Source organism: Passer montanus, unplaced genomic scaffold (genome assembly GCF_014805655.1).
Source record: "Passer montanus isolate IOZ18808 unplaced genomic scaffold, ASM1480565v1 scaffold5, whole genome shotgun sequence".
NCBI lineage: Eukaryota > Metazoa > Chordata > Aves > Passeriformes > Passeridae > Passer > Passer montanus.
The window spans coordinates 9,857,329-9,885,012 of record NW_024369929.1 but is presented as its reverse complement, the minus strand read 5'-3'; the positions used below and the strand labels follow the sequence as shown (position 1 = coordinate 9,885,012).

The window sequence follows — 27,684 nt, the reverse complement described above, 5'->3', positions numbered from 1 at the left end:
GCTGTGGCAGGCTGCCAGTGTGTCCCTGAGCTCGGCTGCTGGGGACTCCACTGTCACCACTCCCTGCTGGGCATGTGCATAAGTGATTTGCTGGATCAGGGACCTACATGGTTTGCTTAAGGTCATACAGAAAGACAGCAGGAAAAAATGCAATTAGAAGTGAAAGTTCCTGCTCACTCAATCTATGTCCAATCTATGAAAATGGTGTGTTGTTTCCTTAGCAGGCAATGCCTTCTTGGGTTCCGTACAGTAGCAGTGTCATTTGGGCTGTTATTCCCATCATGCAATAAAAGACTGAAGTAAACAGTTTAGCTTTCCACCAGGTGGTTTTTATTTCCAAAGAATATAAGAAAGTAAAGTTTAATCATTAGCTTTGAAATTTTTTGTGCTGGTTTGTTTGTGTGCTCTGTCTTAAGACAGTTCAGGATTTTCCCACCAGCAATCTCTCTGCTTTATGGATTATTACAGAATTACTGTTTGCTTAATCAGGGTTTCAGGGTAATAGATCGTTCTTCGTTTTATTATTGTTAGTTTGGACTTAGAAGTCTCTTAATTAAAAAGGTAACTGTGATTTCAAATAAACTCTTTTTTCTTTTCTTCCTAAAACCTGAAAACTTGACACTTCTTATTTGCTGACAGTATCAGAACCAGGCTGGTGCATAACAGAGGAGGGAGGGAGAGGGTGGGTTTTGCAATTTTTGGTCAACTGCCAGTATCTATCTCAGAGCTTTATTTCCTTGGGAAGATAAATTCATTCATCAGGGTGGGAAAAATCAGGCCAGAATAAGATAGTCCCAAGGCTAAGACAAATAAATATAGGTTAATATCAAAGAGTCCAGTCTACAGCTGTTGGATACCCAGTAGAATACTATTCAGATTGAACACTCCACACCAGCTCTGTGGTTGCTGCCCTGGGTGTGGTAGTAGAAAATTGCTGATAAAAGAATGTTGCTCAGTGAGCTCAGAAAAACCCTATAAAAGCATTAAAAACCCCCAAGAAAACCAACCAAAATTCATTTACTTCATTAGGATTTTGAACTTTCCTGGGCTTTGCTAAAGCTTGTGTCTAATATTTGCATTGTCTTCTATTTGCATTCTTTCCATTTAGTCCCATATCCAGTTGATTAATTTGAAGTGCAAACCTCTGAAAAAAGCAGGATTGGAACATTTTTCTTAATCTAATTGCTTGTCAATGAAGACAGAGGGTAAATAGTGGGACTTCCACTTCTAGAGAATACAGGCTGCAGATAGCTAATAAAAAGTAATTTCCAGATGTTAATGATTAAGAATCCACAAGATGTGGCATTTATTTGCAGTAGACCTTCCCTTTCCTTCCTTGAGGCAGCCCTGAGATAGCCTGGTGGAAAAGCTGTAAAATATAAACAGAGATAGGCCAGGTAAGTGCCAGCTGACCCATGAAAGTTTTCTTCTGGCTTAACCCCAGGTTGTTGGATAACACGTGAAGTGCAGTTGCAGGGCCAGTGTGAGAAAATTGCTTTGAATGTACTTTATTTGGCTGCTTCTTAATCCTCACTTGGTGCCCAGCTGTTGACTTGAACAAAACTTCAGTTACCAAACCTGGACATCTGAATTCTTAGTTAGAAACACATAGCCTGTGCAAGTAAGGAATTTATACTGTTAAAATGGCCAGTGGCTTATCAGTGTTTTCTCCATTCAAACACTGGCTCACTTTTTTTAAGCCAGAAGCAAGTGATTCTTGTTAGCAATTTGCCATCCTAGAGAGTTTTTTAATATGTTTAGGGTGGGGGGAACCAACCCCTGGTGGTTTCTAGAAAAACAAAACATGAACACCACTGTTTTTAAGCATTGTCCTAATTTTGCTACTGATTTATCACATATATTAATTGTATTCCTGGGTATCCAATCAGAAAAGCAGTCAACCTCAAAATGACTTTTCTTGTGGGCTTTTGTTTAGCTGCAGTGATTGGTTTATGGTTTACAGATACACATTTAAAAGATCCTCAGTTTGGTTTCTGTCAATCTCTTGATAGTGTTTTGCATTAAAACAATCTTAAAGTTCCTGTGTTGGGATAACAGCACAACCTGATGATTGTCCTGAGTCTGTATTCTTTTTGTAAGCAGGCTGGAAACTGGCATTTTATATGACAAAGCATGAGGATTTCATCCTGAAGGAGATAGCTGTAAACATGGATAGGATTTTGCGTATTCTCTCCAAATAAAAAATTCCTCTGCTGTCCCCGTAGCTTTCTGGAATTCAAGTTTAAAATGCACCAGTTGCTGCTGTTGACTATTCATTTGCAGAGCAGATAGCAATCTCCTGTTATTAACCTTTCCAAATGGCTTTGCAGGTGGTGAAACTGAAAGGTCAAGTCCTGTCTGTGATGTATCGGTTTCGCACCAAAAACCGGGAGTGGATGCTGATCAGGACCAGCAGCTTCACGTTTCAGAACCCTTATTCTGATGAGATTGAATACATCATCTGCACCAACACTAATGTCAAGTATGTGCCTTTCTGGGTGCTCCCCTCTGTGCTTTTGAAGGAATTGTAACCATTCTTTTTCCCTGTGAAGCACATCCCAGTTTTTTTACAGATACTTTTTGTTTCTGTCTAACAGTGCAGGGTTTTGCTGCATCAGGAGATCTCCCTGTGTAGCTGTTTCTCTGTGTCATTATCCTGTGATGCTTCCAGGGCCTGGCTGCACTGGGGGGAAACGTCACTTATCTGTTATGTCATTAGACAAGGCCATTGATCTCAGTCCAGGCTGCCTTGAACTAATGCAGAGCTTCCAGCAGCACAGCAGCTGTCCTGATACTGGAGGAAGGTTGGCCTGACTCCTGAGCCAAAAGAAAATTCTGTGTCCATGTTCATTGTGATCATAGCATTCTGTAGTTCTGGGCTCTTCTGCTTCAGCTGTGTCTATTTTACGACCTAAGGAAGCTGGCAGAATTATTTCCTAGGAGGTTTGATTGGGAAGGGTTCCTGATAGTTTAGATTTGATAGAATATCTCCAAGTAAGGGGGTGATCCAACTGCTTATCTTAAGAGGAAAATGAAATCATCCTGTTTTGGAATTAATATTTTCAAAAATCTTTCATTTCATGGCCTCTTAGGAGGAGGTCACACTCAGAGTATGGTGGAGGTTGATCTCTGTGGACTGAGCAGAGATGCTTTTGGAGCCTGCTGAATTCTCAGCCAGTAACTGCAGAACCTAATCTGGCCTTGATTGCTTTATATTGTGAGGGTTTTTTAATATTTTTTCTTCTTTCCAATATAAACTTAATCTATTCTTAAAATTAAATCTGCTTCTGGTCTGACCAGAGATTTTTTTGCCAAGTCTTTAGCTGGGAGGAAATGACTGTGTTTGAGATCTCAGCCTGTTAGACCATATATCGGAAATGCTGAACGAGCAGTCTGCTGCTGGAGGTGCCTGCTGAGAGCTCCACTGCAAAACCAAACCTCTGGGGCTTTGGCGCTGGAGTTTGGAAGTGCCTCTGGGCATTCCTTGTCTTGTTTCTTTAGCCATGGCACATACCTGGACTGGAAGGGCTGTGCATTCACTTACATGGAACCCAGCATCACAATTGTTTTCCTCTTCGTGTTTTTCTGCATACCCAAAAAGTTGGGCTTAAACTGAATAGTTAAGCTCATTGAAAACAGGCAAATGTGTCTTAAAATCAGACAGCTTGTCTGCACTGTGCATCAAAATAGCTATTTCCACATTTCTGCTGTCCCATAATACTTTTTCAGATAATTTGTATATGCAAAAACAGGCCTGCAAAGTAAAAAACATCTTCTGAGGTTTGTCCCAGGCTGGCTTAATATTGTGCTTTGTTCCCAAGAGGCCACAGAGGAAAAAGTGGGGCTGGAGGCTTATGTTGTGTTGACTCTGGGAATGCTTTTTTCTGAGCCTGCACTGTACAGTTCAGCTTGGCACCACAGCACTCCCTGTGATGAATAGCACTGTGCCAGCTCCTGGCTCTGCTTCCATCTCTCTTGCTAGGTTTGAATAACAACCCAGAAATGCTGACCTAATATGGAAGTTGCCTGCTGCTACTTTGACAGAGGATGTTCCCTCTTTCCTGTCATGTTGAAAATGTTCTGAAATGGGCAAGATACAGCCCATTATACTCCTGCTTTTGAATAGTAGAAAGAATGCATTATTCAAACCGGTTTTGGTTTTTCCCCTTATTCTCTCCCAGTTTTCAGATTTCCAAAGAGAACTTACTGTAAAGTACTGCAGTTCCTGCCTGGTTTTGGATTTTTTTTTTCCTCCCTACATTTGGGGTCATGTTTTGACTTCTGATTTCCTAGCTGCCCTGAAGAGTTGTACGTCATGGTGATTTCCAGCTGCTCTTGAAGCTGCTGCTGGGACTGGTGGTTTGGCACCAGCCCTGGTGTGTGTGGCCATCCTTACGTGTTCCTGGAAGGTGCTCTGGGTCCAGCAAGGTGCTTCCCATGGAGACCAGGCTGGGATGCCTTGCTCTGCCCAGCTGGAGGCACAGAGACAGATTTGGTATGCCTATCACTGTGGTAACCTAGGCAGCACCATAAAAAACAGGCTTGAGGTAGTTAAAAATTCAGCATGAAATCGTAAAGACAATGTAGCCAAAAAAAGTGGGTTTGAATCAGTTTTTAACTGAGGATAGTTTAAAGCCACAGTGCATACATCTGTGTGTGTCTGTTAACAGAATAGCTCAAGCTGGTCAGTGAACAGCATTTTCCCAAAAGACTGTAGAGGGCAGTGATGATTCCAGTTGTGGAGGGATTTATTGATTTTTACTGTTATTTGTTGGCTTGGTTGTTCTGTTTCTTTTTTTGTTTCTTTTTTGTTTCTTTTTTTTTTTTCTCCTTTTTTTTAAATAAAGATACTCCTTTGGAGCTTCACACAGTGGAATGTCCAAACTTGCTTTTGGTACAGAAGGATAAGGAAATAATTAGGTTCAAATGTTCACTTGGTTCTTTGCAAAAAAAAAAAAAAAATAAAGAAAAAGAAAATAAAACTTCTCTTAGTTTCACTTGGGTGTAGTCATCCAAGAGAAACTTCCTGGAGAAATGAAGCATTTAACGTTTCACATTTGTGCTGTGTTGGGCTGTGAAGAAGAGTCCCCTGTTTGACCACGTCTTCCTGTGTAGTTGGGATTGTTTGATTTCCAAAGAGAAAAAAATAATTGTTATCACTGTTTATTTATTATACAGACAGAGCAGTGTTTGAATAAAAGAACGTTGTGGTGGCAGGTTATATAAAGGTCTTATATGTATGTATGTGTGTGTGTATATATGTATATGTATATATTTTTTTTATATATATATATATGTATACATCAAAATAAAGAAGATATGTATTTTTGTGGTCTGTATGGAATATCTGATGTTTCATTTTTGGAAGACGCAAGTCCTGGGCTGCACTGTGTGAATTTATGAGTCCTGTGGTTGTCCTGAGTCTCGAGATTGTTGTGTTGGAGTGAGTTGGCCCAGGCTGCTGCTGGATGAATCAGCCTGTGGGAGAGATGCTCTCTGCTCTGGGCTCTCCTGGGCCAAAATACTGAAGAGATCAGCTATGCTGATAAAATTGCAGTTGGTGATGGTGTTGGTAAGGACTTTATCGTGCTCTTGTGTCATCTGTGGTCTGACACTGCTGTTAGACAGACCCTTTCACAGGGCTGAGTTGAAGCTCTAGGCTAAAAGAGGGAGATACTGAGAATTTCTGAAAGTGGATTTTACAACCACCGCCCCAAGGCTTTAACTACTCTGCTTTTGTCCAAACCAGACACAGGAAACATATGTGCCTGTATTACATAAAAATAGCTTGGTAGGAATGCAGGATTGTTGTTTCTCTCCCACCAAAGAGCCTGTTAAAGTTCAAATAATTTTTTGTTTACTCTGATGCCTGAAAAGAGAACCAGTGACTTCAGTTTTCATAGAGAGAGCTCAATATCCTCTCAAATGTCAGGAGAACTTCCACACTGTCTTCCTTTTTCCTCCATGTGAATGTACTAAGGTAAATTTGAAGTAACTATCAAAGCCTTCAGCTTTGCTGAACCATTCTTGTCCAAGCCAAGGGCTTTCCCAGTTTCATACTGAACCTGTGGATCAGTACAGACAGAATCCACTGTTGACCCAGACAATGCCACACTTGCTGTGTTGGCACTGTAGAGCCAAGAAATTGTTTATTTACTCCTTGAACCCTTGAAACTGAAAGTGAAACCAAGGACAATTTTTGGGTTCAAAGTTAGAAGGCAACTTCGAGTTTTGCCCAAACTGATGATGATCCCTTGTTCTGTTTCATTCTTACTGTCCAGCAGTTGGGTGACTGAAGGGACCTGCCCGTGTTGGCTGCCAGAAGGGCTGGTGGAATGGCAGGGTCTGAAGCAGCCACAGCAGCAGCTCTGAGCCCTCCCTGGTCGGCTGCTCCATGAATTGCTGCACATTTTCTTTCAGGTTTCAAGCACCATTTAAACTATTTATGCAGTAGCAGCCAACAACAACAGAAGATGCTACCTTGGCTTTGCATTTCAGTCTTAATTAAGTGCAGCATAGCTTGCACAGGGTTCAGTAGAGATACACACAACTATTTTGTTTTTATAGGAAATGGATTTTGGGAGGTTGTTCCCAAAGTTCAGTGCTGTTAGCACAATGTGGTGTTTATGTTGTAGTGCAGCTTAATGAGTATTAGAGATGAAAGATAGAGAGGGGAGAAGGAGCACTAAGTTAGAGAAGTGCCTACAAAACAAATAACGAGTGAGTGTGCTGTTTGGTTTGGCTCATTTGTATTTATATGGCTGAATCAAGAAAACATTCTTTATTAGGAACAGAGCAGAGCCTAATGTGCTGTTTATTGACACACGCACGGAGTCGGTGGTAATAAAAACAAATGAAAGAGTGTAATTAGCTTTCACGTTAACAACGGGGTTTAATGGGTGTTTATTGTCCACGGGGTGGTGTTTAGAAACTTCCCCATAGATTCCCCACGATTCCGTTGCCTCCCGTAGTTCTGTTGGAAAAGTCTGCATTTTATGCTTGTGAATAAAGAATGTCTTTGCATTCCGGAGGTAATTTTTAGGAATTTTCTGTTTGCTAAAATAATAGGGAAAATCCATGTCTCTCTAATGGCTTGGAGGACTGCCTTTTTTTTGCATGTTACTGCTAGGACAAAAGTTGTTCCCTGTATTATGTGTTCTCACACTGTAAGGCTTGCAGAAGGCTTTTGGCCACTTACTCTGACCTGCTGTTTGTTGCAGGACACAGATTTTTGCCATGGAGAATAAAAACTGACCCAAATGTCTCCTGGAAAAGCTTCAAGGGATAGCAAAATGTGTAACTTACTTCAGTAGCTTGTTTGAGTGATTCCTCACATTTCCACCAGTTTGTGTCTAATTTGTCATTTGACTTTGACTGCAAGTTTATCTCTCAGTCCCTTGGCATTTGAATATATTTCAAAATTTAAAAGAAGATTTGGATGAAAACCTGAAATTTAAGCCTGTGGCTAAAAATACATTGTCATTTTCCAGAATTTCAAATCCATGATCTTGCTGTTTTGCAAAATCTCATCTATTCCTGCCTGTCCAAGTATCATCTCTCTGGGGAAAGACACACATGGTGTGTAATTCCTGTTTTTTGGGTGATTTTTCCTTCAGAAGGAAGCCAGGAATGTACACAAACTGTGAGCATTGTCAAGGATAATTTACAAATACCAAATCCAAGTATTTTGTCAGTTTAAGTCCAATCCTGTTGTAATCTCTGAGCTCTAGCATAATTGTGGGGGTTCATATCTTCTTTGCTAACTGAGCCAAGAGCCTCACAAAGGTGAGTGTTCTACCCCTGCATCTCCAGGCCAGAAGTTTTCTTGCTTGTTGTGACCAAGCAGCAAAAAGCAGCTGTTAATCAGAGGTGCAGAACATCTGGATAACTTCAAGCTGCTGAGGTGTTCTGTCATTAGGCATCTTCCTGGAGAGCAAGCTTTCTGTTTCCTTCAGCAGGATCAGAGGGGGTTCTGCTGTGTTCGGCCTTAACACAAGGAAGACAATGAATTAAGAGTAGTGAATTTTTAAATCCTTTAGAAGGAGATTGTGTTCCATCCTCCATTACTTACCCACCTACATTTCTGTGCTGTCACAGCAGCTTCCTGTGCTCTGTTGCATTCCTGTGGTGCAGGTTTTCTCAATGAGAAAGCTGTAAAAACAGATGGATCTCACAGGAAAGGATTTTGTAAATCGTCTGAGACACGTTTCACTGGGAGTGTAAAATAGGAGACCATGACTATTCCTTTTTGTACCTTAATTGTTTTTTGTAAGAAAGTCATTTTGTCTCCCTTGCAGACAACTTCAGCAACAGCAAGCAGAGCTCGAAGTACATCAAAGAGATGGGCTGTCATCCTATGACTTATCTCAGGTGAAATTTCTCAGATTTTTCTTTTTGTGCCTCTGATCATTTAAGATGTAAAACAACAGCACATTTCAGCAAAACTAAAAGTACATTGTGACTGTCCCTGAATTCCTTTTTGTCAAATACAGTAGAGAGAATCACCTTTCTCTCTGTATCTCAACAGGTGCCTGTTCCAAGTATACCAGCTAATGTTCATGAGGGTGGAAAGTCTGTGGAAAAGCCTGATGCTATCTTCTCCCAAGAGAGAGATCCTAGATTTGCTGAGATGTTTGCTGGAATAACTGCTTGTAAGTGAATGTCCCTGATGTTTAATTTATAATACTGTGATAAGCTTGGTTACATGGTGTAGAGCACAGCTTCAAGAGAATGAAGAGAAACTGCTGTGTGGCAGAGAATTTTCTAAGCAGCATCAGTCTTTGGGTCATTTCCTGGCATTTGTCATTAGTTGGTGTTTCCCTAAAGATGATGGAGTAAATTCAAAGAGGGAAAGATGGCTTTAGTGTCACCAGAGCTGCCTGGTTTTGATTCTCTTTTCATTTCACAGGGACACCTTAGGCAGTGCTCCTAGATACTAAATATACTGAGCAGAACATTCCATTTCTAAGTATATTTTTCTTTCCTAAACAGCATATGTAAATTTATTTCTCTAAATAGGGACATATTTCTCTAAAAAAGGGACAAGAAAGTTACCAGATAGTCTTAAGATAGGCTGCAGTTTTTTATCAAATCACCAGCTTCTGTATTAGTGTTTTCAGAATCATATGCTGCCAGCAGTATACTTGTTCTCTGGTCAGTTGAGGCATCTCCAGTCATGTTACCTGGTTATGAGGAGTCCTTGCTCTTTTTCCCACAACTTCTAAAATTTTTAGCAAGTTCTTCTAAGAGTGATAGGACTCTCAGGAGCAATTTGTTGTTCTGTATTCCTTGGAAATTACTGTGAGGACAGAGTCCGTACTGGTGCCCTCACCAAAGGATTTCCCAGGCCTGTTGTAAGAGGTAACCCAGCTTGCCAGTCAGACAGATGGAGCTGTGTCAAAGTAGCCCCAGCCTGTGCTGCCTGTTGCCCAAACAGACAGAAACCACTGAGACTGGCAGGTGAAGGCATCATATGAAATATATCTGTAGGAATCCAGCCAATGCCATGGCTCGTGGAAGAGCTCATTTATTGTTTATTGTTCTTAACTGTCCTCACTGAAAAAGAGGAATTTTTACATTTATTTTAAATAAATCAATGTGCAAGTGTCATGCAGTGCAGAGAGGAAACAACCCACAGGGTTTGACTGCAGGGGTGTTGGAAGGTGACCTCGCTGTTGGTTTCTTGTGTCTGGATTGTTTTTTTCATTTGGAGAAGACATTGTAACTGCAATATGTACTTGATGCTCTGTCCTCCCATTGCTAGGACTTCTCTGCTATTCCTGTTCATTCTTCTCTGTTTACTTGAACAGTGGAGTCAACAACTGAGGCCATAAAAGGGGTCCATTAGAAGGTAGCAAGACTCCAACCCTAAACACCAGAATATGTTTTTCCAAGCAAGAACATCTTGCTTTTTGGCTGCCTTACTGGCTCTTTTTCAGGCAGCTCTCAGCTGTTTGTGGGAAGGGGTTAGGGTTAAGGGTGTCACAAGCTGTGAGGTAGCTGGGAGGTTATGCTCTTGGAAATGCCATTTCTCTTTTCATTCTTACCAATTTACAGGCTGTGCTTTTTTTGGGACATTCTCCCTCTCTGAATGTCTCATGGGAGCTGTGATCAAGGTCTTCTCTGAATGATAAAGGATGGCTCCCAGTCAGGGATGAGGTACCCTGTCCAAAACCAATATTGACAAGCCTGCGTGCTGCCTGCCAGACATTTGCCTTATGTTGATACCTGATCTTGTTCTGTAAGAACATGGGCTGACACAGGGAGAGTGCTGCTATAATTCCATGTAGTGGCCACACTTCATTAGAACCCCAGAAGTTGGGAGAGGAAGCCTGGCTTCACCCATTCATGCAAGTGATTTGAAGCATGGGATGATGCAGTTTTTAGGGAGAGATTCACTTAAGAGGCAGAAATATTGGAGATACTCGTCCTGCTGGGGGAAGGGACATCATTGCCCAGTGGAGTTTAGAGAGAAAAAGGTAAAATTCACAAAAAAAAAAAAAAATCAGTGCTCTACCAAAGGTGAGAGCAGAGAATTGTGTGAAAAATCCTGTAGGAATACAGCTTGGAGAGATGTGGGCCAAATTCAGAGGCTAAAGGGCATTCAGGGTAACTCAGGAAGGAGAATTAGCTGCTTGCTATTAGTTTAGCTGTTCCCTTTGTCTTGGCCTCATCCTGTGGCACAGACCCTGGTAGCTGCCATGGCAACTCTGCTCCACTTGAGGAATTCCAGTTCATTTGGGGCACTCTCAATTTTTCTGGTGAGTTGTTCTCAAATATCTGAAGCACCCGCAGGATTTTGGCTCAGACTCTTCCAGCCCTGAGAATTTGGTTTCCCTGCAAAGGGTGGCCTTAGAAAATGGGGCATCTCATGCAAGAATGACATTACTGCAGAAAAAGACAAATTCATCTGTTCTTCTTCTCAGAGATATGCCAACCCATTCTCAATTCTTCCTGCTTTATGCACAACCTTTTCTACACCTCGTCCCCATTTCTCCCTGTTGTTGTTTTTAAATATGAGGGCACAGCTTTGCAGCCCAGCTTTGGTTTCTGTGCTGGGCAGTAAGTAGCCAGGGAGGAATTTCTACAAATTTCTGCATTACAAAGACGAGCAATGCCAGCTTGCATGTGTGGCATCCACACTCCAAGACTCCTGTGAGGGAATTTGAGGTGACTTTTTTCTTTTGAGAGGCAAGCTTAGGTTCTTGTTAGGAACATAATGTAAGAACAACTTAGGTAACAGAGAAGAGCTGCTGTGTGTTGGAGGCCTTTGGTGAGTCACACTCAGGAGGTCTCTAAAAGCTAGGGAAAGCTAAAAAAAATTTAAACACCTAAAAAATACTTCTGTTACTTGTGAGTTGAGTGGGTCTTTTGTCCGAGAGAGCATCTTGTGAAATGAGTGGGAATCTGAAAAGAGCAAAGGGGAAAATGAGGGGGCAGACTTGATTTCTAGGCCTGTCAAATATATGGCAACATATGGGTGCAAAACCATCAGCGAGTTGCAGGGTGTTTTGCACTTGGAGGGGAGATGGAGAAGGTGAATAAAGGGTGGTGTAGCAGACCTGTAAATTATTTTAAGAGAAGTACTAGTGAGATTTCCCTGAGCTTTGGAATAATCCAGTACCAGAAAATTAAATTAAGGGACCAAATGGTGCTGTTCACCTAATCTTGTTTCATTCAATTAGAGATGGATCTCCAGTTCCCACATTAAGGGTAGACTGTAAAAGTTAATGGTGTCTCTTTGTGCAATTTATTCACTACACTCATTTGTCTTCCACCCCTCTGGGGTACTTCCATTCTACTTCATGGTTCCCCATCCTTTTTCATGGCTCCCCCAAGCCACATGAGGACAGCAAATTCCACAACAGAGCTGTGTTTTGCCTTGGCACAGCTCAGGTTCACAGGTCTTGTGACACTCAGGAGCAAAGGGCCTCCAGCCACCTGGGATGCAGGTGGGGCTGCAGGTTGTCACCCCAACATCAGCAGGCAGTGCTGGGGAGGTGGGTGCTCCTTGGGGAGCAGATTGTCAGCTGGTTAGGAGAGAGCTCTTGGACACCCTTGGGTTCTTTCACCCAGCAGGGTGGGGGCTCTCAGCTGTCACCTCAGTGCAGACAGGCTGTGGTTACAGCAGTGGAGGACTTTTCTTGGTGGCAGAAGTGTGCCCTCACCTGAGCCACAGAGGTGCTTGTGCCTCACACCCTCTCCAGACCAGGCTAGTTTCCTGTGCCATCCCCTGGGCAGCCCCAAACACCTTTCTTCCAGAACAGCTTTGTTCCCCTCTCCAGCCTGTGCCTGGGGCACCCCTGACTCCCCACCTGGAGCAGCTTCCAGCAGGTCAGGGCTGTGTGGCCAGAGGGCACAACCAGCACAATGTTCCATGCAAACAGTGGCATTCACGACCCACAGCCTCTCAGGAGAGTGTAGAGCATACACAAACCAGCTGTGCCTCTGCTTTCACACCAAATTGTCACTTTGTGTCCTTCCTAATGTGTTCCACAGGGCTTCTTCATGAAGCCTGAAGAAGGGAAGAAAACATACATTGCAATTGTCTTTAAATATTTTTTCTTCATTATCTCACCCCCTAAATTAATTCTTTTCCTGTGATTTGCTTTTCTCTTGTAGCAGATAAAAAAATGATGGCCTCTGCATCCACAGCAGGGAACCAGCAGCTTTACTCACAGGGAAGCCCATTTCAGCCAGGACACTCGGGAAAGACTTTCAGGTATTTGGTGCAGATCCTGAATGTGTCAGTTCCTGTCTGAGAGGGGGAAACTGTCCCCCTGCAGTACTGTGGAAACAAAACCAACCCAAGGTGCAAGAGCTTTCTTTACATGAATGAATTTTACTTTGTGTACACTTCACTGCTGGTGATGTTTCAGCACTTACACTGGGCTTACAAGCTGAGATGATTTGGGTATCTCTCTTAAAAATACTGTCTGATAAGTAGTTATTTTTTGCTGTGATACTGTAATTGGAAAAAAGCTAAGGAGCAGCAACAAATTCTGAAGGGAAATAACTCAGAGAGGTGACAGCACAGGGTCAGAGATCTGAGGAGCATTCAACCAAGCTGGGAAGGTGCAAAGATTTGTTTTGCACTTCAGCTGTCACTTCTGAAGTGCTCCTGCTGAAGGGCTGCCTTGAAGGGCATTGATGTGGGTGTCAAAGGGAACAGAGGGATGCTGCATCCATAGTCCCAGGTGAGGACTGGGACAGGCTCATCAATACTTTTCTAAGGCAGCTTCCAAATACACGTAAGGCGGTGGTCTGGAATGTTCCAAGGCATTTTTGAGTTCTTCTAAGTGTGTGTCATTGCCCACCAGCTGGCAATATGGGTTCCAGTTGCTTTTGCAGAGTGTGGTAACAGCAATCATGTTGACCTTAGTGCCTTGTGATATCACCACTGTCTTACTGGAGTTTAATTCTCCTGTTCAAACCAGCCAAGGCTGTGAAAGTGAAGGAGCAGCCACTGAGAACCTGCCACTTCCTCAGACTGGAAAACATTGGCAAACACCCATTTTATTTAAACCAATGTGCTCTTAAAGTCATAATTGCTAATAATCTGAGTGAAGAGAAATAAGATCCATGTGAGTGTGTTTTGTCAAATTAAAACCAAGTATAACTTGGGGAGATATGAGAATAAAATGAAATGTCTTTTAATTGGATATTATGTATTACTGGGTGACTGACTTGCCATCTGGGGGTTTGGCTTGTGTTCTTGTTCATTTCCTTTGCTAATTCCTGATGTTTTAACTGTAGCTTTTTTCCTACTGCTATTCTGTTACATCAAGTAATGGCTTGCATTTCTGCCAGCACTTCCACTCTCAGTGCACTGCCCTCTGTACAATCTCCAGCCTGGCCATTCAGTCACTGAGCCTGGGCAGCCTCTAGGCACTGCTCTGCAGAAATCTGCTTTCAAAGTACAGTTCCAGATACTGTCCAAGCTCCTTAGGTGATGGGACTTGCCAGTCCAGCTGAGAAGGTTTTGGCAGAAGGGCCAGCTCTCCCCAGCAGCTGCTGTGTGCTCCAGCCAGATTTAGATGGACTTTCTGGTCTACATTTCCCTTTTTGGAGACTCTGTGATAATATAAAATAAAACACATATTTTAAAAAATTAGAAAACACAAAGCATTTCTAAACATACGCTTTGCTTTTAGGCAGAAAGAAATCCAGAATAACAACTCACATATTCACATGCCTGCCACGTTTAGCTTACACTCTGGGAGGGATTCTGTCAGCCTTTTCCAAGGATTCAGCCTTGTTTACTTCTTTTCCCAATCTGCATTCTTCTCTCTCTGTAAGATTGTGAAAATAAACAATAGGGATGGGATTGGAGAAAAGAACAAGCTGTTTCAGTGGATCCACAAAAGTGGTTTTGTATGCTGTCTTCACTTCTATTCATTTCTATATGACATGTAAAAAAATATGGTTTTATATATAAAAGTACAGTCACAATGTGTAGTTGTATAGATTCCATTGCTCAAGACTTCCATGAGAATAAAATGGTGAAGCGGAGCAGTTCCTTCATAAATTTTTTCTTAAAATTAGGAATTTTTAGGTATTTATCTGTAGTGAAATTCAGTAAGTAGGAAACAGCTAACATAAAGAAATTTAAAATATTATTTTTTACTATTATTAGTGTTCCAAAGTTACTACATGAATTTAACTTCCTGGCTTGATTATTCTTTTGCCAGGGTATATAACTGCCTGTTCTTCTTTAGCATCAGTTGGTGAAAAAAGGAATTAAAAGCCCTTATTTTTAATATGTAGTACATAATTCTTCATTTCCCAGGCAGGAAACAAATAAGGAAGTGCTTATAAGTATCGTCTTTTGTGCCCATCTTCATTTAGAATGGCATTTAAGCAAATGCTTAAATGCTGTTGACTTTAAGCACAAATTTGTGATGAAGTACCTGCTTGAATGCTCTCTGCTAGCCAGATTTTTTATGCATTAAATGTTAAACTGGTGTGGGGCTAAGTGTGTATGCACCATGTCTGGGACTGTATTTATTCTTAGAAGCCCTTTCCAAGAGATTGCTGAAGTCTAATTCAAAATAATTCTGCCTGCTGTGTCTATTAGGACTGACATTTAGAATGCCAGTGTGTTTCATAGTTTTGTGATGGTTCTCAGTCATTTTTCTTACCAAGACAGACTGAATAATTAGCTTTAATGTATCGTCAGTGTTTCTTTATCCGGGATACAATCTGCGCGTTGGGAACAGGCCCTACAAATGAGGCTCTGTGTCTGTTCTGGCCCCTTAGTTCATCTGTGGTGCATGTGCCTGGTGTCAACGACATCCAGTCTTCGTCCTCGACGGGCCAGAACCTGACCCAGATATCCCGGCAGCTCAACCAGAGCCAGGTGGCCTGGACGGGAAATCGCCCACCGTTTCCAGGACAGGTATGCACTTCAAGTGACTCATTTTCATGGGCTTTAAAGATCTGCACTCTCTGTGCTTTTTACAGAAGTGTTAGTAAACCCGTTTATGGTTTCAGGGTAATTAATTTGTGGTTGGGGTGGGGGTGTGGCAGTGTGAGCAGCTGCCCTGTGTGTGGCTGCTCTTGTTTGGGGTGGTGGTCACTGAGGTGGCAGTGGCTGCACTGACCCAAACCCCGCTGAAAGTTCTTGTCCTGCATTTGTTTTATGTGTGCACTGGATGAAGGAAGAAGGACACATCTGCTTTAGTATTAAGCCTGTGAATTAAATCTCTCTTGGGCCAACCTTGCACCCAGCAGTGTTACCCATGGTTATCAGGGTGGGCAGAAGGGGCAGGTGCAAAGCCAGGCATGGATTGGGAGCAGAGGCTGCTCATCAGCCTGGTGTTCCTCCATTAGCACTGCCCAGCATAGCTCACACTGCTGTGTGCTGGAGGAAACAGCACATACCTCCATCAGATGCACTGTGCTTGTCAGTGTTAGCCCAGAAATCACCTCTTGTTCTGTGTAACAGTTAAAAAATGGTTCAAAACTCTATTAAAAGACAAATAATATGAAATGAGTTTGATCTTAATAATGCTGCTCTTAATGCCTCCTGAGTTCTCGTTGTTTGGCAGGCTGGAATGGCATGTTGCGGTGGTCACTAAATAAATTTCCAATAAGTGAATTGTTTCCACATTAATCACTGATTATTCCCAGCCCCAGAGTGTCATGGTTCTCTGTCACACCTGGTTAATGAAATCCAGTTACAACATTAACTCATTTCTTCAAATGATATGGAAGGTGCTGAAAATGACTAAAACAAATTACTCATCCCTCTTACTGCACAAATTCTGTCCAAATCAACCGAGTTTGGATGTGAGTGTAAGGAAATTGGAATTAATTCTTCCATCTTAAATACAGTAAAATGGAGCTAAGCCCTTGCAGAAGTGACATGCCGAGCTCCCACTGCCATTGTGGAAACCTTCAGAAATGTACAGTTTCTTAGCTTGGAACTGAACTGAAGACTTAATAGCATCTTCCACATGTTATATGCCTGTTGGGATCTGTTTTCCTCCCCCAGCTCCAATGCATTTGCCCAAAAATCATAGAATCATTAAGTTTGGAAAAGACCTTTATGGTCCTCAAGTCCGACCATTGCTGCCAATTTCACCACTAACCCACATCCCCAGGTGCCACATCCACACATCTTTTAAACACCTCCAGGGATGGTGACTCAATCTCTTCCTTGGGCAGCCTCTTCCTGTTCTTGACAGCTCTTGGTGAAGGAGTTTTTCCTGCTGAGGAGTGATGGGAAGTGGCTCAGTGAGCACTTTTGCCAGCTGCCTCAGTGCCCTGCGTGGATCCTGCCCAGCCCGTGGACCTGTGTGTGTCTGAGTGGTATAGCAGGTCACTGACCTTCTCCTCTTGGATTGTGGGGGCTTCATTCTGCTCCCTGTCCCTCTCTTCCAGGGAAGAGCAGCTTCCTTTGCCTGCACTGATTGCCAGTAACAGTGCACATCATGACAGATATCCAGAGATGTAATCATGTAATCACCTTCAGTTTCTCTTTGTGGGCATGGTTAGGCAGTGAGTTTTTCTTGGGACTGCTGGACTTACTCATCATGTGGGAAATGGTTTATAATCAGATCCTGTCTGTGCACCATACATTAGCCCATGGCTTTGGATGGAACACTTCACTCCCTTTGGTCCCAGTGCACCAGTTGTACATGTCTCAAAGCAGCCTCTGCAGTGTTTAACCATTTGTGTAACATTCTGGGAGATCCTCTGACAGAGCCATTATGTAGGTGAAATGACAGTAAACTGGATTTTAGTACTTTTGAATTAAACTGCCCAATTAAAGCAGTGTTAGGCTGTTTCTTCCCTTCTGCCAGGACTTGGTGATTCACCCTTCCAAGCCCTTTACAAGGCAAAGTAACTGCTGCCTGTATTTCGTAGGCAGGGAGAGAAAGCAGCACATTAGCTTTGAAACTGCTTTGGCCCTTTAGTCCCAAGCACTGGAGACTCTGGTCATCTGAGTCCTGCACGTGTCCTGCAGGACATCCAGATAACTGATTTCACTGTTGCACTGCAAAATCAGTACACCTGGAAAATAAAGATGAATTCTTCATACTTGTTGAGTTTGAGATTAATCCTCATAATAGTGGTAAAAGAAATCCTGGTTTTCCACATAGCTCTGATACAGAGTACCCGTGAGCTAATCAGCAGGAGAGCTGTAGGTGTTGGTTTATACTCTGTTGTACTCCTTCTGCAGCAGTAACCTGGACTGGACAGAAATTAAATACAGCTGAGACAGGAGAAACATGTTAGCATCCACAGAGTTTATTTAGTCTTTGCTTTATGTTATGATTCTGCTGTGCTGTTTCCCAACAATAAAACTTTTTCCTTCTTTTACGTTTTATTCCTCAGCAAATTCCATCTCAGTCTGGCAAGGCTCAGTCATCTCCCTTTGGCATTGGAACAAGTCACACCTACCCAGCTGACCCATCATCTTACAGCCCTCTGTCCAGCCCAGCCACCTCTTCTCCAAGTGGGAATGCCTACTCCAGCTTGGCAAACCGAAGTGCAGGCTTTGGTGAGTTTTAAATGGTGTAACACAGAAATGCACATGGAAATGAAACTCTTCAGCATTAACTTCATTAAAAATCTTCCAATATTTAATCAGTAAAAATTGATTTTTATTGTTATTTTGGTTGGGAAGCCCAGGTGGTGAAAGGGTTTTGCTTTCTGCTGCTAAGTAGAGAGGACAGAACTGACCTGTTCCCTCCATGCTCCATCTCCTCCACATCCAACATGTTCAGAATATTGTCATTTTATGGTATGAGGGAACTTTTTTTTTCCTCCCCCAGTAAATGGTGTCCTGAAAGATTCAAAATTTGCTTATATGACTAGTAATCATCCTCCCAAATTGTGGTCAACTGGTTCAATTTGCCTTTTTTTTTTTCCTTCTTTTTTCGTCTTCATGGTGGTGTCCTCTTGCACTGAGATTGTACATTAGAGTTTGGCTGAAAACAGGATTTATTTCTTGCCCCCAGTGCTACCAACCTAATCAGAGTAGTTGCCATGTTTTGAAAGGGTTTTCTTTTCCTATTATAGGCTAATTTGGTAGCTTTCAGACCGTGACCCAGTAGGTAACCCCTTGGTAAATTTTTTGCGCTCCACCAGAAGAATAATATTCAGGAATAAAATATATAATGGATTCCATGAAAATGTCACAGGGTGACAATAATGTGCAATCCCAAAAAGCACAGGTAGCAGTGTGCTGATGTGTGCTGTTTGCTCCTGTCCCTGGGGAACAGACCTGGCACAGACCTGTGCCTAGAAGAAGGGCATTGGGATGGAGCTCTTCCCACACAGCTTATTCCTCCCTCCATTTCCATTCCCACCAGGCACTGTACATTTGTTTATGAGACAGCCTTGTATTTCAGGCTTAAGCTACTTGGCAAGAACCCTTTCACTTAATGAGAAACATCTCCTGACCTACATCAGTTTGGGTGCTATTAATAACCCAGCCCTCACGGAGACGAGCGGCTTCGAGCGCCGGCTGGCAGGGGCTGTTCTGCTGAAAAGAAGTATCATTTGCTTCACTCACTTAATTTCAATGTGTTGTTCTGAGGAGAAATAAAACAAAACAAACTTGCAGCTTGCTTTTAAAGGGTAACTTAAATGAATTTTGTTTTGGCTCTTAAAATGTCTGCAGGGTTTTTGAGTCAGCTGGATTATTGGTTGTGGTAATGTCAGTGAGGGAAGAACTGTAATCATGTACTTCAGATGTGATAGAAATGCATCACTACAGCCTGTTTACTTTCCTGTAAAACCTTCCCTTTATCTGTTTTGCATGGCTTAGCTGGTGGCCAAAGTGATTTGGTTAAATATGTGTCTGTATTTTCTGAAGTCGTGACTATGAGTAGTGGCTGATTTGACATGATTGAGTCTGGATATCAAAGACTTGGCATAGCACAGGTGTGGAAGTTTGGCACAGAAAATTTGGCACTCTTGGCAGAGGATGCTGGTGTTCAGGAAGAACCAGACATGCACAGCTTGACCCTCTGTGTGAGAGGGAAACAAGCAAAAATAGCTGGAGCAGTTATAGAGAAAAACATTAACAAAAAAAAGAGGAAGAAATGTTTGGAGGAAAAGCATAAGCCTGGTGGCAAGCTTTCTAAAATGCTAGTTCTTAGAGGGAGATACTGTGACTAAGGAATGGAAAATTATCCAAAAATATTACAATGCAATGGCAGTCTGTAGAAGTGTAGGGTAAAATGAGTTCAGCTTAAGTGTCATCTGTTACTGTACTCATGAAAAATGTATGTGTAATAGGTAACCAAATTAATGTGTGGCAACATACTTTTTTTATGGTGGACCATTTAGAAGAAATTAATCTCCTTGAAATCATCATTTAAAGTGTATTTACAATGAAGCCTTGCTATTCATGTTGCTCTGTCAAATGTAAATGGCCTGAGACTTCTAGGGAAGTATCACCATATTGACAGGATAATAATTTGCTATGAACTGCATATTAAATAAATCACTTTGCAGATGTATCACTGGAGGACAGGACAGTCCTGAAATGCCTGTATTTAATCAGCAAGGCTGTTGTCTGTTGATCATACTGTTCCTACATCTGCTTAAAAAAATCCTGGATCTGCTTACATGCTTCTTAGATGAGTACCAAACTGTGCAGCCACTGCTCCACAAGAATTCAGTGTTTTTGAGAGAAACAGCATTCAGATGGTGAAGTCTGGTTTTTAAGTGAAATGAAAAATAGTCCTTATTATGATTTAAAAATGATGGGGGGATGCTTGAAAATTGTCTTGCAGTGCCTGGCTCACCATGTCAGTGTGCATTTTGCCCTGGGCAGTTCATGGCTGTGCAGCCACGGCCCTGAGCTTTGCTCTGGGGCTGAAACACCCTCCAGCTTCCTCCTCGCAGGGCTGGTGTCACCCAGGGCCTTTCTCCAAGGCTCCTTTGCCAATCCAGCGCTGATGGATGCCGCCCCAAAGCAGGCAGGTGTTGTGGAGGAGCTGCTCTCTGACTTGTGCCCTTTCTTCCCCCGTGCAGCTGAAGGCGGCCAGAGCAGCGGGCAGTTCCAGGGCCGGCCGTCCGAGGTGTGGTCGCAGTGGCAGAGCCAGCACCACAACCAGCAGAGCGGGGACCAGCACTCGCACCCGCAGCCCAACCAGAGCGAGGTGTTCCAGGTGAGCAGTGCCACCCAGCCCAGCGTCCCTCTGGCCACCTCTCAGTTCTGAGTTAGAGCCGTGGCCCTTGAGGATCAGGCGCAGCAGGGCCTGGAGCCTTCCCCTGCTGCTGCGTGCTGCCCTGCACTGCCCTTAGCTGCCCTTGGCTCCTCAGGTGGTTTGGGTCTCTGCCACACAACAGTGTCTTTGCTATGCAGAACGCTGTTTTCCCTTCTCTTTGCACCCTATACTTAGGGCTTTCATGTTTTGCAGGGAATCCATGAGGTGTTCCCAAGTGGAATGTCTTTCTTATCCTGGTGCTGGCCTCTGACATCTCAAGTTCAATTAGATATCAATGTCATTCTCTTTGACAGTTCAAGCAGGAAAGGAGTGTGACACTGCACAGAAGATAGTGGACAGTAATTATTTAAGGTTAAACCTGGTCAGATATCAGATAGGTGATAAAAAATCATCTTCAACTACCTAATTAACTATAATTCTGAGTCTTGACTACAGATGGCAAAGTCCTACTATAGAGTAGGACTTCATAAGTTGACTAATGACATATCTGTCCTTGTATAACTGGTTTTTAAATTAGATGAAGAAGACAGTTTACAAGAAAACAATGCAGATAAATGCAGGAAAGACAGTTCAAGCCCCAAGCAAGTTTAGAAGTGGGGTGCCTCCTTGTCTTTTGGAAAGTAAATTCACCTGCAAGACTGGGCTCGTGTGCAAGAACGCTGCAGAAGAGCTGGGAGCATGGGAATATTCCTGTGTGGATGAACCATTGCTTTCACACAAGATCAAACAGCCCTTCATCTGGAGTAACTGCCTGTCTGTGTGCTCTTAGCCCACAGCCCAGGCAAGATTGGTCTGTTGCATCTCTTTGCGTTAGCAAAGGTTAATGGCTGTCCAAGAGGATATTCAGGGTAATTCCAGTGCTGCTGACAGCATGGTTTGATGGCCAGCAGAGACATGGGGCTCCAAGCAGTGTCTTGCTTGTTTCTTAACAAACTTCTCATGAAGTTAGTGGAAAGGAAGAGCATGGGATAAAAGAAGGGCTGGGCTCATCTGCAATGTGTTTGGAGGGAGGTAGGATAATATCTGGATGGGATAAGAAACTTGGATGAGTTTAAAGGCCTCCAAGAAGTTGCTTGGATTGTGCCCAGAGTCTCCCCTGGGTTAGCTGGGCTTAAGGAGAGAGGCAGACTCAAGAGGAGACCTTGCTGGGTCTGTGCCTGAGGAGACTTTGCCACAGAGGTCCCAGCAGCAGAAATGCCTTCAGAGATGGAAGTGTAGACAGGAGGGAGCAGCTACAGTTTCCCTTTGGCTGGGAGAGAATGTGGGAAAACATCAAATAAGTCCATGTTTTGGTCAGAAGATGAAGGCTGACCCTGGCAGCTCATACACTGCCAGTGCTCACAGTCTCTTTCACCACATTGGCAAGGATGCTGTGAAGATTTTGGATGGATTTTAATCAGTCTTATTTTGGAGGAACTTCCCAGTACTCAGCAGCTCTCAGTTCTTTCACAGAGCACATCCCGTGAGCTTTCTTACTTGTTTTTTTGGTTTTGTTTTATTGTGAGGATAGTGAACCATCCCTGGCAAGAGTTGGCTTTGTGGTAAGAGCTTATTGCTCTAAGGACTGACAGGAAAAGCAAGCATAAACTCTGGTTTTCCCAGCAAGGGATATCTTCTCCCTGTGGCTTCAGTCTCTGGCTGAGGAACAGTTGAGTGTTTTTTGAAGCCTCCTGCAGAGACCTCACTTGGCTCAAGACACAAAGAGAAATTACCATGAAATCCCATTTCTCCTGAGAAGTTCCTGCTATTTCCTCTGCCTCTGTACGTTTATGAAGCTGCTTGGGCACCTTGTTAGCTGGGGAGATGTCCAGGCTTGAGTGTTCCACAGAGCAGCGTTCACCTAGAGAGTACTGGTAGGAGGTGAGACCTTGCCCAAACCCATCCTGACACATGGAGTTGGAGTTGAGGTGTTGTACACTCCCCATGCAGTGAAACCAGAGAGTTTCTTCTCTCCATATGTAGTTCCCATTCCAAGGGGAGCTGTTTCAGTCTGGGAGGAGTAGAAAGCAGCTCAGATGTGTTTTATTTCAGAGGAGCAATCCAAAACTGCCCTGCTTAAGTCCCACCTCTTGTTCAGAAACACTCCAGCAAAAAAGTAGCACATAAACTTTAGCCCAGCCCTCTGCACAGGTCTGGTTTTCACCTTATTTATCTAAACTTGGCCCTTTCTGGTTTTACACTGAAAAGATGAACAGGAAACAGTTTGTGTCTAGATAATGTGTTGGCAAATGAGACCTCACTTTGATTTTTCCTTATCATGCAGGACATGCTGCCGATGCCTGGGGATCCAACACAGGGTACTGGCAATTACAACATTGAAGATTTTGCTGACCTGGGCATGTTTCCACCATTTTCTGAGTAGCTTGTGAAGCAGAAATGGAAGTTCTTCTTCTCCAAGGCCATTTCAGTGTGATTTTGGCGCTGCTTTTTCTGTGTTGCATTTCTGTAGAAGCTACTAAACCAGAAGACTCATTTCTCACGTTTCAGATAGTGGTGTAGAGCTTGCTCTCTCCTCCTTGGGGTGCATCAGTGCCAGCAGAGGAGCTCCAGCACTTGTTAGTGTTCATTGACAGCTCCATTGTTGTTTTTTTTTTTTATATTTTATTGTCATCTACCTCAGAGATAAAAAATTTTGCTTGTTTAAAAAAAAAATATCTCTGAGTCTCAAATATTTGAATGTGAATGATGCATAATATTTCCTTTGAATGGTAATTTTTCAATAGATAACAAAGTAACAAAGACTAACAGAGAAAAGGTAAGGTCGTGTCTTGTTACAGTGCCTACCGCTCAATTTCGATGCCTTGCTTTAAGCTTAAATTTCTGAAAGCAGACACAATATTCTGTTTTCTTTGATTCTTGTAGGTTTTAGGTCACTTTAAATGTTGAGATTAAGCAACATAATGTAGGCCTCTCTCACCCGAAGATTCAGCTCTGCCTTTTCTAACTTAAACTTGAATGTGTGTACATTTTGGTACTTTATGTATATCTTGTGCTGTATGAAGTGATTTCCTGTACTGGTTTCTTTTGCCTTTACAAAGGGTCCATTCTGGAGTGTACTGAAAAGGTTGATGATGTATGTGAAGGATTTGAATATCGTGGGAATCTCCATCACTTCACATAGGTGTTCTTACTTTTAATTCAGGTGGTTCTCTGTTCAGAACAAACATTTACTTACATAAGCTATTAGTCTGGTTTTGCACTGAATTGAGGCCTATAACCTTGTACATTTCTCACTGGCTGCTTTAATTATTATTGCTCTTGCTTTCCCAAAAATGTTGCCTCTTAAAAAATGACTGTAAACACATCGAGATTGCATTTTCTATATTAGCTGCATTTCCTTTCTGTGAAGTACTTTTTATACTGTGAAACCTCACATTTTAACAGTGGAAGGTGGTGGCCTGTTACTAGGAAATTGTTCAAGCTCATTTGCTGCAAACAGTGAGATGATTTTGTAGTGTATAATTTTTTTAAAGTGAGTTGGTAATAGATATTGATTGGACTATTGTCCACTGCTTACACAGTGATAACTTGAATTTTGGCTTGGATTCCCAAGCAAGTGCTTCTGTTAACCCTGTTCTGTTAAAAATGGGATTTTCAGCATGCCAGGTTTGTTGAGGACTCTTGACTGCTCTGAATGCTGTATGCTTTTCCACGGAGGTGAGTTAATCACCTTCCTCTTGGGCGAGTCACCTGCCATGTGTCTTCATGAGAGATGTGGTAGGAATCTTTTTGTTCAGTATTTCACATGCATGATGAGTTACAGAGGTTGGATTGTGAGGATTTTATCCTGATCATTTCTTCCGGGATGAGAGGAGAAAGAATTACTCACAAAGCTCCAGGTTCCTGCATGCAGGTTGTTCATACCATTCGAGGTTGGGTGCAGAGGAGGAAGGATCAGCTTCTCTCAGCTTTTGGACCTTCAGGGGCTGTCATGGACCTGGGGAAAGCAGCCCCAGGGCAGAGACCCCATCCAGAAGATCTGTGTGTGCAGTGATTCTTAGACTTCACAAGATTAAACTCTGCCTTCTCATGGCCCCTGTGGAATTCTGGGGTGTCTCTGAGTGGGTGCACATCACCACAATCCGTATTTTTGGTTCAGGTGAGCATGGCCCAGGGACAGGGCTGGCACAGATGGGGCTGTGCCCATCTGACACTGCTGTCCCAGCCTTCTCCCAGATCAGCATGTCATGTTCAGTAGCCAGGAAGAGTCCTCCTTACTATTTATCTCACTAAATCTGGGACCAATCTCTTACCCTATGTGCAAGTGGGGCTAGGGAATCTTTTTTTTTAGGACAGTTTTGTATATCTCTAGATGAGGTACTGGAGAGGCCTCGGATCTCCTGGTCTGCACTTGCCTCACCAAATCACACTGAATACAAACAAAAATCTCCCTATCTCTTCTCCCCCAGAGATGAGGAAAATACCATCTGAGGTGAGCAAGCCATGTGCTTATGCACTTTGCTTTTAAATCCATGGATTTATTCTCTTGGAGCCATCCCCCTTTCCCCTCACGCTGCTCATGGAACTGGAGAGGCAGAGCTCTGCTGTGAAGTTCACTGGTGTCTCTAAGTGGTGCCTGGGTGCTGCACCAGTGAGGTGCTCAGTGTCTGTGCAGGGTTTGAAAGGGGCTGTTCATGAGGAAGGGAACAGTAGGTGAGCAGTTTGTGTCTCCCCACAGAAGATGCTTGACATGATAAACGTCAGTTCTGAAATTTTTATAAATTTTTCCGTGAAGTGAATAATGAATTCAGCTAAAAAGTGCTGTTCCTGTGTTTTATTTTACCCAACAAACTGCTCTGAGTATATTTATAGTTTTACTTCCTGAATTCAATTTAAAAATAAGGTTTTTAAAGCCATTTTCTTTCTCCTGACATCAGCAATGATAACTTCCTCAGTGTGTTGTGGGTTTTTTACTACTGAAGAAGGCTTCCCGTGTACAGATTTTGGTTATGCAGTTCAGAGTGCACTGTTAGAAGAAATTTAAGCACATCTTTTTTTTCTTGTTGTTTTTTCGAAATCAGTATGCCTGAGGGATCAGAGCATGGACTGCTTCTCACCCTGTGGGCTCCTCTGCCTTCCTGGCTGGAAGGTGGCTGCTCTGTTCAGGGCGGCGTGGACAGTGCCAGGTTTGGGTTTGGGTTTTCCCTGTCAGCCTCTCTGTTGTGCCATCCCGAGGCAGCCCTTTACTCTTGGCATTTCCACCCTTGCCCTGCTCCTCTGCCATTCCTGGCCACCCCATCTCCCCAGCCCGGGTGGAGGCGTTGGGCTGCCATTCCCAGCCGGCGAGGAGGGAGCAATTCACAGTTTTGGCAGCTTTGTGCTTCTGAGGCAGCAGGAGAGGCTTTGCTGTGCTGCTGCCCTGGTCCTGCCTGCTCCTCCCAGCCAGCCTCCCCGGGTGCTGTGGCTGACAGAGCTGTGTAGCCTTGGCTGTGCTGTATCTTGTGTTTCCCTGCTACAGCGACGTGGCTTATCCTGTAGCTGCAGCTGCAAGGTGCATTGGGAATGCTGATGTTTTTATTATGTGCTGTCGGTGTAGCTTTGTTGGCACTTTGGCTTCCAATTTCCAGAATTTCATAGGTGGTGGATTTCTCATTTCTTCTGTGGATTTTTTCTAAGCTGGAAATAAAGCTGTGATTTCTGCTTGAACTGTTGCAAACACAGTGTTTCTTGAATTGGAATCTTTTGGGGTTTAAACTCATGGAGCAAGAAACTGCAAATAGTGATGGTGTGGGTGAGTTATTTCAAGGAGCAGACATGTAGACTGAGACAGTTTTAGATACTAAAATATTTATATTCATTTATTCAGGTGAACAATCCAAGACTCCATCACATTACTTGTGCAAGTGCTACTGGCAGTACCTACAGTGATGCTTTAACCAGATAGTTCCATTTGTAGCTTTGTTGCCTTTTCTTTTCTTTTGAAGTACAGTATGAAACTGTAAATACTTCTTGCAGAACTGCCTTTTTAACTCTTAATTACTTTTGGCACAGTGTTAAATAGTGTTGGATTTACCCAATTGCTATGACATATATTTTTATACATAGGTGTACTCTTTTTTCAAGAATAATACAGCCATTTTGTCATTAATGCCTTATGGGTGTCATACTGCTGTTGCTCTTTGTTTGCAAGGTATCGAGTGGACTAATTTCTAGTTCAGATATTTTCACTTTTCCTGGCAGTGCTCAAGTTTGGCTTCAGGTGATTTTTGCCAGAGCCCCATTTTTCACAGTTGTTAACTGTGAGAAGAGGAGAATGTGGGCTTGGGCTTGTTGCTGTTAATGGAGCAAAGAAAAGGTGATGGCATCTAATTGTCTTTAAAAGGTCAGACTTCTCCTACTCTAAACCAGAGTGCATTTCATGAAACTGATGGCTGTGGGCACTGATTACTTTGTGTAGATTAATGGTCTTTAAAAAAGAAAGGGAAAGGGGGAAAAAGGAAACAACTCCAAAAATGGGCTTCTGTCATTGTTAGGCACTTGGTTACGTATCTGTTTAAACTCTTCATATTGATGTGAAATTGTGCTGTGGATAAAGTGTATTTTGTACTTCTGAATGTTCTATATTTATGACTAACAAGTACAGAATCAGTTGTGTGTATGTATAACTAATAACTGCCTTTTTAAATTTCATTAAAATAAAAATGTCATGAGCTGTTGTTAATTCCTGTCTTTCTGTAAATAAGTAAAATGTGCTGTTGGGAATTGTCAAGTAAGAAAAAACCCTGAATTATAAGATCCATGCCAAAAATCAGAAGATGAGGCATTGATCTTTGTCTTTGAAATCTCCTCCAGTGGTGTGTGGTTGGGGACAGGATGTTCCTTTTTATCTGTCTTGTAAAGGCTGTCCAGAGGGAGCAGGAGAGGAATGATAGTTCGAGAGCTCAACTTTTAAAAGTGTTCCAGAAAAACATTAATTAACAGCCTGTTCTACTGATGATGCTGAGGTGTGTGAATTGGTGGCTGTATTGTAGAGGATTTCATTAGAACACAATTG

At 42.7% G+C, this 27,684-nt stretch overlaps 1 protein-coding gene across 5 annotated transcripts in view; it reads left to right on the top strand.

The window, feature by feature from the left end:
- The window catches only part of ARNT2 (aryl hydrocarbon receptor nuclear translocator 2), a 96,993-nt gene extending 69,642 nt beyond the window's left edge, over positions 1-27,351 (top strand). For 3 of the 5 annotated variants that reach the window (XM_039723330.1, XM_039723334.1, XM_039723333.1), the window contains exons 13-20: positions 2,331-2,482; positions 8,298-8,370; positions 8,528-8,651; positions 12,622-12,721; positions 15,259-15,397; positions 17,842-18,007; positions 20,494-20,630; positions 22,954-27,351. In XM_039723330.1, coding sequence (XP_039579264.1) covers positions 2,331-2,482; positions 8,298-8,370; positions 8,528-8,651; positions 12,622-12,721; positions 15,259-15,397; positions 17,842-18,007; positions 20,494-20,630; positions 22,954-23,052 — 990 coding nt within the window. In that variant the 3' untranslated portion in view covers positions 23,053-27,351. The remainder of the gene's footprint in view (positions 1-2,330; positions 2,483-8,297; positions 8,371-8,527; positions 8,652-12,621; positions 12,722-15,258; positions 15,398-17,841; positions 18,008-20,493; positions 20,631-22,953) is intronic. The other 2 variants (XM_039723331.1, XM_039723335.1) reach the window with 2 other exon arrangements.
- Positions 27,352-27,684: the final 333 nt, after the last annotated feature.